Source organism: Electrophorus electricus, chromosome 1 (genome assembly GCF_041902795.1).
Source record: "Electrophorus electricus isolate QZ-2024a chromosome 1, ASM4190279v1, whole genome shotgun sequence".
Lineage (NCBI taxonomy): Eukaryota > Metazoa > Chordata > Actinopteri > Gymnotiformes > Gymnotidae > Electrophorus > Electrophorus electricus.
This window is the reverse complement of record NC_137497.1, coordinates 8,606,221-8,617,210: the sequence shown is the minus strand read 5'-3', so window position 1 is coordinate 8,617,210 and position 10,990 is coordinate 8,606,221. Positions and strand designations below refer to the sequence as shown.

Genomic DNA, 10,990 nt, shown 5'->3' with positions numbered 1-10,990 from the left:
TTGAGCTGGGTCCTTGGCTGGGTCTTTCTGTAAGGTGGGCTTGAACCCAGGTCAGGTAGGCGATGACACCAACAGCCTACTAGGTGAGAAACCATGCTCGGGAGAGAGACAGACTCAAGAGAGAAAACTGGAGAGGGCAGGGGATGTGTAAAAACACAGACACACTCACAGCACAGAAGTAAGGTGTAGCACAAGGGGGAAAACTTGAGAGGGGAGGGGACATCTAAAAACATGAACACCCTTGCAGACAAGAAGTGAGGCGTAGCACAGGAGCTCATAGACCTCAATACCTGAAGTTACCAGCTATAAGCTTGGCTCAGAACTTTGGCAAAGAGCCAGCACTGAATGATTGGGTCACTGGGCTTATATAAGGTCTAGCCCAGCTGTTGGTTGTTAAACCTGATTAGTGGTGTGCCTGACTCAAGGCCTCCCTCTGGTGGCTGGAGGGGGCATCGGCCTGGCACCAACCCTTACAAACACACACACACAGACACAGTCTGCAGGCACCCCCAAGTCAGATTTAAGCCATTTCAAGACTTTTAATGCAACTTCCAGTGTAATTTAAAACCAAATTTGCAGTGAGGATATACAAAAATAAAGTTATTTTGAATAACTTAAACATGGTAATTGAGAAACTGATACTTTCAGACTAATGTTGAGAAGCTTCATTTTGAACACCAAACCATTTTGAACATTTAAGAACACCAAATAAACCAAGTGATCAAGAAACTGACAGAAAAAAAACTAGTTAAATTAGACACTTTCTACATAAATGATAGCAGGATATTGTAAGCAATGAATACAGACAGAAGCAAAAACAAATGATCTATCTTTCTTTCTTCTGGTATTTTGCTAGTGAGAGCAGAGCTGTTACTTCCCTGTAATGTTCAGATGTAGCTAGCTAGATAAAGCTGGAGCTAACAAGCTGATTTCTGAGGGGATTTCAAACTATATTCACGAAATATGTAGAAAGTTACACAATTATAAATAGAGTGGAACATTTTGAGATGGACAGTGCTAAATTGAATCAGTCTGTCTAGAATTTCTTGTAGAGATCGAAGACTGCTTGTTAGTCACTTGGACTGGAGTTTGGTAACATTAGTTATCTAGCTAGATAGCTTCATAATTCCATTTGACAGTGTATATGCCAACCAGATTGAACAAGTCCAAAAAATGTTATTTGATAAAATTAAAAATCTACTCAGATTTCTCCTCATCTAGATGGACATAATCAGTGTTAAGTAATCTATCAAACTATCTAGCTAGAGTGCTGAAAGACTAAACTCTAATCTATAAGCATCATGTCAGCTGGGAGAAAATGTTGGCAAGAACAGTATATCCACATTTCTAACAAGGTAGAAATATTAAGTCATGGTAAAAAAAAAAAAAATCTTTTAAAAATGTCTTAGTTACCTCAGTTGAGAGAGTGATTTCCTCCTCTGATAATATTAAAGTTTGACTAATGATTCCTGTTTCCTAGCTGTCTTCTCCAGGTGCAGTGAGGAAGTGAGCATGTTTTACTCCCTGACATATCATTAATTATGGAAACAAACTTAGACTACAAATCTCTTAACCAGTTATATCTAATTTCTTAACCAGTATATCAAATGTCACTTGTTGTCTTCACTAGAGAGTTTTCAGATTTACACTGGGTGACTGGGCAACTAAGAAATAGCCATGTTAGTCATAGGAATTTTATTTTACACATTTGAATGACAGTGAAGCATAAAATTTAAGACAATTGAAGACTTATCAGTTCATTAAATTTGTAAAATGTCATTTCAGATAAATCAAGACTTTTTAAGTACCCACGGGCACCCTGTCATGAATACAGTTACGATCTGGTGTAAGCCTATACTATGGAGAGAACTGGGGCATAGCCCAAGAAAAAATGCTGCTCTATGAAATTTTTACCAAATGTTCATAAAATCAAACCCAGAATTAAGTAAAACCTTACTTTTAGGGGCTTTGCTATATTAGTACAATTCTACTAAACTGTATAAACCTCTACAGTATTCCACAATCATAATATGAGATTAAGTACATATGTGAGTACTTAAGAATTACACCTAAACAGCGAGCTAAAAATCCATGATGTCTACAGAAACAAGCACATCTGGTCTGTTTAGCAGCATTCAGATAAATTGCAGTACAGTACTGTGTATTTGTACTAAATACACAAAGCAAAAAAAAATGTTTTAAAGTACTTGCCCATTTAAAGTACAGTGTCTGAAGTGCCTAACCATCGTCACAACTAATAATTCTACTAAACCTCTAGCTAGTTAGTTAGCTAATAAGTGTATGAATTAATAAATTATTGGGTGAATTAACACATATGTGAATCCCAAAAATAAACAAACTTGAGCACTGGTTAATCAGCTGAGTAAGATCGTTTTAGAACACTTAAAGCAGTGCTTTTTACGGTGTTTTAAACTGACATACAAACGCTGTTATTTTTCTCTATGTTGTAAAATTTGCCACAAAAACCGTAAACCATAAAAACAGAGAAAAATAACGCCGTACTTTGCGACATAATATGTCCAAATGCCGCTTTTTTCGCCGTTTTACAAACAAAACGCGTTTCGTTTGAGGTGACTTTTGACCACTTTGGCTTTCCATATTCGTAACACTCGTAGATAGTTCACTTAATATTTTAATCCAGTTTTCATATGATGAGGAACATGTTTGGTTCCTTCTTCTAATGGAAGAGCACTGCCAGTGATGCAGTTGTTATTTATTCTTACTGTTGTCTTGTATCTTTATCTCCTCTCCATGGAATTTATTTAATATAAAATGTAAATGATCAACTGTCATGTAACCTGCAATGCTAATACACATTTACTGCTATTCTTTTACTGTCAGGCTGTCTTCTGTACCTCATGTAGTTTTCTGATACAGGTTTACCAAATACAGGTAAACAAATATTTTTTACACACACACGTCCAGCATTCAGCCATTAAGAAGATTCTTTATTTGTCATATGCACAACATGCTATGGACGTCCACACACTTACATGCTTATTGTGAGGCTGATTATCTAAATTACAGTAATCTGTAAGTTAGATCTACAAAGTGGTTTGTTAAATTCCGACGTGTTTCAACGTGCGGACATAGTGGAGATTTACTCTCAGCGGAGCCGCAAAACAAGTCCGTGTAGGCGGGACTGTGAAGCCATTGGCTGTATAGACTGTATACAGTGATTGGCTGCAGCAAAATAACGGATAGCTAACTTTGCCTGCTGATTGGCTTAATAAAAATATTGCGTCATTGTCTTCAGTCGAAAATGATTGACATGTGCTCCGCCCTCCTCTTACCCACAGGTGTTCCTGTAGTCTCACCTTTCTCAAGAAAACGAAAGTATTTTCTGAACAGTCGCCGTTGTGGAAGGTTGAGCGTTTAAAAATATTTCACGGTAAGTTCATTCTATTTGTAAAAATGCGATGTCGGTGCAGTTTAAAGCAACATGTTTTGTAAGTACATAGTTCTGTGTTTAGGTTAATTCGTAGGTCAACCCAAAGGTGGATTAAATGTAAAGATAAAAGTCCTGGTGAAGTTACGCAACTAAAATGGCTAACGCTCAATACGATTGCATAGCTATATTTAAAATAATTTAAAGGGGCCAGATATATATTGTCAGTTATTGTAAAACTCGATTACAAGTCTTAGTTAGTCAGTGATATTTCCTAATGGTCCCATCTGAAACTCCTCTGGCCTAAAGTCAAAGTTGCTGCTGTAAAGTCAGTTTTTTACAGTTAGTTTTCTGTTCAGTTTCAGCTATTGTGTAGTGTTGTCCAAATCCTCAGTGGACAGGTCAGATTCCCTGTATAGTTAATTATTTGTATTATTAACTATAGCTTGGGATGGGACGGTCGACACTGGCGTTTCTAAGCTTGTTTGGAGTTTCTGAAGCGCAGCGTTTTGAAACACTGATCCGAAGTGTGGCTCAAAACGGCCATGTCACGTGACCACGACTAAACGAAGCTTGTGTTTTTACAGGTGTCATACAGAACCTGCCGCTCCTGTCTTTGACTGACAGTGTCTGAAACAAACCTGATCACACATCTGTCTCAGTCACAAACTCTGTGAATACTTATAAGTCAACAAAACACACCCCAACTTTGAGAGTTTTGTGAGAATAGAGAATTTGAGAGACTGAGAGATTCAGTGTTGTCTAGATAGAAGGTTATTGATAGGACATATTGACTGATAGGCTAGTGAGAGATATCCAGTGAGCAGTAGTTAGGATAGATATAGTGACATTAATATATAGAAAGTGTGTGTAGAGAGAGATTCTCTGGTTTACTGACAGGAGTGATGTGCTGTATATCCACACATTTATATAATGGTAAAAACACCTGTGCATGCCAGCAACATGTGTTCTATGTGAATGAATCTTTTCCAAGACTGAGGAGGTAATTTGGGAAGAGAAGAAGCCCCAAAACAGCAGAACAACTAATATTTTATAATATAAATATAATAATAAATATATAATGTTGAGACATTGTTCCTTTATTTTACTATGAAACCTGTTCCATACAGACAATTCATTAAATCGTTCTGCACTTCATAGATTACAGAGCACATCTGAACCCACAGAACCCAACAGAGTTCATGCAAAGCCACAGAATTCTACAGAGTTCATGTAAACCCACAGAACCCATGTGGTTATTTATCCCAGTAAACATAGTGGCATTTTGTTAATAGATTATCTTTCTAAATGTCATGTCTTATACATGAAACTGAAATGCCAAGAATTAGAAATGCCTTACAGAACACAACAGAAACAGGTTGTTGTATGGTAATTTCTTTTAAATATTTATTGATCATATGTATCAATAACCTGGTATAACCCACCAGAATAATATCTAGGCAAAATAGTTTAGACATTGTTGTTTCACAGAATAGAATTATCAAGATGTTAGCAAAACTCAGAATGTTTCTGTTCAAAAGGCCCATAAGTACTGGAAGAATTTTGCGTGAATATTATTTACTTTTGTTGTTCCTTATAATATACTTATCCAGTTAAACGTTATGTCATTGGTTAAAGATATTGGTTGATTATCCAGTTAAACTTTGTGTCATTGGCTGAAGATGTTGGTCGATTATCCAGTTAAACTCTGCATCATTGGCTAAAGATATTAGTGAATTATCCAGTTAAATCCAGTATAATTGGCTAAAGCTATCGCGGTGCTAAGTGTTTCCCACACAGTAAAACTCTGTTTGTGTTAAACCCAGAGACTCTGTGTTACTGATAAAATGTAAGTCAGGCATCTTCTTTTTATATTGATATTTTGTGATGAAAAAACAATGTTAGTTGACAGTTATTAACAAGCAGGCACGTTACTCCCTGTGCCTTTCCATATAGGTTTAGTTTCACTTTCATGTTTTAGTGTATTTCTCCTCTGGTAAGGCTGTGTTTCATACCAGCTGTACTTCCTTTGTCTATTAGTCCTTGAGTTTGGGAGGTTGAATCAGTGATTTCAATGTTAGTCGTGGCCACTGCATTTCTTTATCAAGTCATTGAGTCAGTTCCAGAGATTTGCCGCTAGATGGGGCCCAAGTACCAGTTACATTAATCGTAGTATAGACATTTCAATCGACTGTAAAAGCCTTTTTTGTGTATTGTGCATGTTGTGATTTACAAACAACATTGATATTTAAAGTAATATCTGTATTTGTGTCTTAGACCAAAGATTGATGACACATATTTGATCTCACAACATATAATATTGGGTAACCTATTCTCTACTTCACAGTTCTGTAACATCAAAGTTCATGCCTGTTATTACACCTTTGATCTCAGTATGGCTTTAAGTGGTCTGGCCAACACACCAGGTTGAACACAGTATAAAGCCAACCTGTGCCAGTCATCCCAGTTCCCTACAGTTGTCTTTACTACACTTTTGAAACCTTGAAACTATTTTCGACACAACTGCTTCAAACATCTCAATATTTCACAAAGCCTCACTTTCCCTCCACCACCTGTAGTGTACTGTAAATGTGTCATGATTATTCCCTCCCAGCTTCCCTGTTCCGTGTTTTCCGTCTTGTGTATTTTAGTTCCATTCTTTAGTTTTGTTTAGTTCATACATTTAAACCCTGTCTTGTTGCCTTGGTCTTGGTTATATATTGTTTATTTTAATGGTTGTGTTTATTTGAATGTGTGTGTTAGGTTCATTGTGTTTGATTGGTTTAATGTCTGAATGTTTTTGAGAGCCCATGTCTGTATCCCCGTAAGTTTGTACTCCACGTGTCCTAGCCTTCGTGTTTCTTAGCCCTGAGTTTCCCCTGTTTGCTTTTGTGTGTTTTGATTGATCATGTTGGTAATATGACCCTGGACTACCCTAACGACTATGATTTTGGATTTGCCCCTAATAAATCTTGCTCTTCTCCGCACATGTCCGCCTCCTTACAACTCAATGTTACAAAATGTAGTGAACAACTGACGTATACTGATTAAGGACAAAGATACCACACCTATAGTGTACTGTAAATGTAGTGATCTGATGTACACTGATTAAGGGCAAAGATACCACACCTATAGTGTACTGTAAATGTAGTGAACAGCTGATGTACACTGATTAAGAACAAAGATACCACACCTATAGTGTACTGTAAATGTAGTGAACAGCTGATGTACACTGATTAAGAACAAAGATACCACACCTATAGTGTACTGTAAATGTAGTGAACAACTGAGGTATACTGATTAAGGACAAAGATACCACACCTATAGTGTACTGTAAATGTAGTGAACTACTGATGTACACTGATTAAGGACAAAGATACCACACCTATAGTGTACTGTAAATGTAGTGAACTACTGATGTACACTGATTAAGGACAAAGTTACCACACCTATAGTGTACTGTAAATGTAGTGAACTACTGATGTACACTGATTAAGGACAAAGATACCACCACCTATAGTGTACTGTAAATGTAGTGAACTACTGATGTACACTGATTAAGGACAAAGATACCACACCTATAGTGTACTGTAAATGTAGTGAACAACTGATGTACACTGATTAAGGACAAAGATACCACCACCTATAGTGTACTGTAAATGTAGTGAACTGATGTACACTGATTAAGGACAAAGGTACCACACCTATAGTGTACTGTAACTGTAGTGAACTACTGATGTACACTGATTAAGGACAAAGATACCACACCTATAGTGTACTGTAACTGTAGTGAACTACTGATGTACACTAATTATGGGCATATAACAGACATGTTGACAGGACTTCTACCACTGTTTCCTCACTAAAGTGTCTTACTTCAATGTGTTGTGACTGCACCACTTTATGTTCCAGATAGTTTCTGTGAGGTCACAGTTTTATATTTCCATCACAGACTAGTGTTGATACATTCTGTCTGTTGTCTTATAGACCCTGTTCTATATAGACCCGTCTGTGTGGGGGAATGTGAGTGAGTGAGTGAGGGGACCATTACAGACACAGCCTGGGTTTATATTTGACTCATTGTCTCTGGTGTGTGTGTGTGTGTGTGTGCTAGAAATGACGCGGTTGCTCCTCTTCCTGTTGTGCATGTTGGACCTTTACAGTGTCGATTTGCACCTCTCGAATTTAGTGGACAGTCATAAGTGATGGGTGTCAGAATGTAATTCTCTGCTTTTTCAGGGGTTACAGTTGGCTCTGCACTGCCACCTACAGTTCTGGAGAAGACTGCATGGATGAACACACTAGTATAACTACATCGCAGGTCTCTCAATATGATGATGAATTTACACTTGAATTTCTTTGTCATTGGGTGTGTTAAGTACTGGTGCTGGATATTTGGGGTTATTTGATGCTTTAGCCGTTGATGGTCAAGTTGCCTATGCTTTAAAACAGAGTGCACATATATGGGCTATTACAGTATATGTAAACACACACACACGGACACATTATATATATATATATATATATATATATATATATATATATATATATATATATATATATATATCGCATACAACAAAACTTGTTCTCATACACATATATTGCACATTGTGTTGCTTAAATCTTTATTTTATTTTATATATCTGTATTTTTATATATCTGTATATCTATATAGCTATATATTATATATCTGTATTTTTATATTTCTTATTTTTTGCTTCATGTTTGATATCATGATTTTTATTTTTAATATGTTAATGTGAGGTTTATCAGGCATTGATTCAGTGTGTGAACTGTTGACAGGGAGCAGAGAGCAGCATCTCCAGTGTCCAGCTGTGTGTGTGTGAAGAGGAACAACTCCATGATGGAGCCTCATAACTCCAGCAGTGGAGGAGGAACTGCCAACCCACAGTGAGGAGCTTTCCATCAGCACTTAATCTGAGGAAACAGGAAGAGGGAATATTCAGGATAAATGAGATGTAGTGAAGGATGTAATTACTCAACACTTTCCTCATCTTCATCAGGGTAGAGAGAGCAGAGCCTCCAGCACCCAGCTGATTTAATATTTCAGTATTTAATATCATCAGGAGGTGGAGTGAGAGAGCTACCCAGCCAAACACACACACACACACACACACACACACACACACACACACACACACACACACACACACACACACACACACACACACTAATCCCTGTCACTCATCCTCAGTCATTCCCCTGCTCTCCATCTCCCACTTATTAGTTAGAAGTTCTAGTTATTCTCCCCTTCATCTGTTGCCACTTCCTCTTCATATTTAAACCAAGTTCTACTATCAGTGCTGTTCTAGTTTCTGTTTGCGTGAGTGTGTGTGTGGTTCGTTTGTCTTGCTGAAGGATAGGTGTGTGTGTGGTATGTTTCTGTAGTTGCTGAAAGACAGGTGTGATGTGTGTGTGTGTGCGTGGTATGATTGTGTTGTTGAAGGGTGTGTGTGTGTGTGTGTGTGTGTGTGTGTGTGTGGTATGTTTTTTTAGTTGCTGAAGGACAGTTGTGATGTGTGTGTGTGTGTGTGTGTGTGTGTGTGTGTGTGTGTGTGTGTGGTATGTTTTTTTAGTTGCTGAAGGACAGGTGTGATTGTGTGTGTGTGTGTGTGTGTGGTATGTTTGTGTTGTTGGACAGGTGTGGTGTGTGTGTTCCTGAAGGATGTGTGTGTGTGTGTGTGTGGTATGTTTGTCTTGCTGAAGGACAAGTGTGGTGTGTGTGTGTGGTATGTTTGTGTAGTTGCTGAAAGACAAGTGTGATATGTTTGTCTTGCTGAAGGACAGGTGTGGTGTGTGTGTGTGTGGTGTTTGTGTTGCTGAAGGACAGGTGTGGTGTGTGTGTGTGTGGTGTTTGTCTTGCTGAAGGACAAGTGTGTGTGTGTGTGGTATGTTTGTGTAGTTGCTGAAGGACAAGTGTGATGTGTGTGTGTGTGTGTGTGTGTGGTATGTTTCTGTAGTTGCTGAAGGACAGGTGTGATGCGTGTGTGTGTGTGTGTGGTATGTTTCTGTAGTTGCTGAAGGACAGGTGTGATTGTGTGTGTGTGTGTGTGTGTGGACAGGTGTGATGTGTGTGTGTGTGTGGTATGTTTGTGTACTTGCTGAAGGACAGGTGTGTGTGTGTGTGTGTGTAGTTCACTTGTCTTGCTGAAGGACGTGTGTCCGCGTGGTATGTTTGTGTTGCTGAAGGACAGGTGTGATGCGTGTGTGTGTGTGTGTGTGTGTGTGTGTGGTATGTTTCTGTAGTTGCTGAAGGACAGGTGTGATTGTGTGTGTGTGTGTGTGTGTGTGTGTGTGGTTCATTTGTCTTGCTGAAGGACGTGTGTGCGCGTGGTATGGTTGATGTTTGAGTAGTTGCTGAATGACAGGTGTGGTGTGTGTGTGTGTGTGTGTGTGTGGACAGGTGTTATGTGTGTGTGTGGTATGTTTGTGTTGCTGAAGGACAGGTGTGATGTGTGTATGGACAGGTGTGAGGTATGTTTCTTTAGTTGCTGAAGGACAGGTGTGTGTGTGTGTGTGGTATGTTTGTTTTGCTGAAGAACAGGTGTGATGTTTGTGTGTGTGGGTGTGGACAGGTGTGTGTGTGTGTGTGTGTGTGTGTGTGTGTGTGTGTGTGGTTCATTTCTCTTGCTGAAGGACGTGCATGTGTGTGCGCGTGGTATGTTTGTGTTGCTGAAGGACAGGTGTGATGTGTGTATGGACAGGTGTGAGGTATGTTTCTTTAGTTGCTGAAGGACAGGTGTGTGTGTGTGTGTGTGGTATGTTTGTTTTGCTGAAGAACAGGTGTGATGTTTGTGTGTGTGGGTGTGGACAGGTGTGTGTGTGTGTGTGTGTGTGTGTGTGTGTGTGTGGTTCATTTCTCTTGCTGAAGGACGTGCATGTGTGTGCGCGTGGTATGTTTGTGTTGCTGAAGGACAGGTGTGATGTGTGTTTGTGTGTGTGTGTGTGTGTGTGTGTGTGTGTGGTATGTTTTTGTAGTTGCTGAAGGTGTGATTGTGTGTGTGTGTGTGGTATGTTTTTTTAGTTGCTGAAGGACAGGTGTGATGTCTATGTTGTATGTTTGTATTGCTGAAGAACAGGTGTTTGTTTTATTGAAGGACAGATGTATTATTGGTGTAGTTGCTGAAGTACAAGTGTGGTGTGTGTGCGGTTCGTTTGTGTTGCTGAAGGATAGGTGTGTTGCGCGTGTGTGTGTGTGTGTGTGTGGTGTTTTACTTGCTGAAGGACAGGTGTGATGTGTGTGTGGTATGTTTGTGTAGTTCCTGAAGGACAGGTTTGATTTCTGTGTGTGTGTGGTATGTTTCTGTTGCTGAAGGACAGGTGTGATGTGTGTGTGTGTGTGTGTGTGTGTGTGTGTGTGTGTGTGATGTGTGTGTGTGTGTGGTATGTTTGTGTACTTGCTGAAGGACAGGTGTGTGTGTGTGTGTGTGTAGTTCACTTGTCTTGCTGAAGGACGTGTGTCCGCGTGGTATGTTTGTGTTGCTGAAGGACAGGTGTGATGCGTGTGTGTGTGTGTGTGTGTGTGGTATGTTTCTGTAGTTGCTGAAGGACAGGTGTGAT

At 39.1% G+C, this 10,990-nt stretch overlaps 1 protein-coding gene across 3 annotated transcripts in view; it reads left to right on the top strand.

The window, feature by feature from the left end:
• The first annotated feature begins 3,354 nt into the window (after positions 1 to 3,354).
• The window catches only part of LOC145656998 (NACHT, LRR and PYD domains-containing protein 3-like), a 69,087-nt gene continuing 61,451 nt past the window's right edge, over positions 3,355 to 10,990 (top strand). For 2 of the 3 annotated variants that reach the window (XM_081711055.1, XM_081711052.1), the window contains exons 1-3: positions 3,357 to 3,412; positions 7,649 to 7,730; positions 8,213 to 8,320. In XM_081711055.1, coding sequence (XP_081567181.1) covers positions 8,271 to 8,320 — 50 coding nt within the window. In that variant the 5' untranslated portion in view covers positions 3,357 to 3,412; positions 7,649 to 7,730; positions 8,213 to 8,270. Of the gene's footprint in view, positions 3,413 to 7,648; positions 7,731 to 8,212; positions 8,321 to 10,990 lie in introns of all 3 variants that reach the window. The other variant, XM_081711048.1, reaches the window with a different exon arrangement.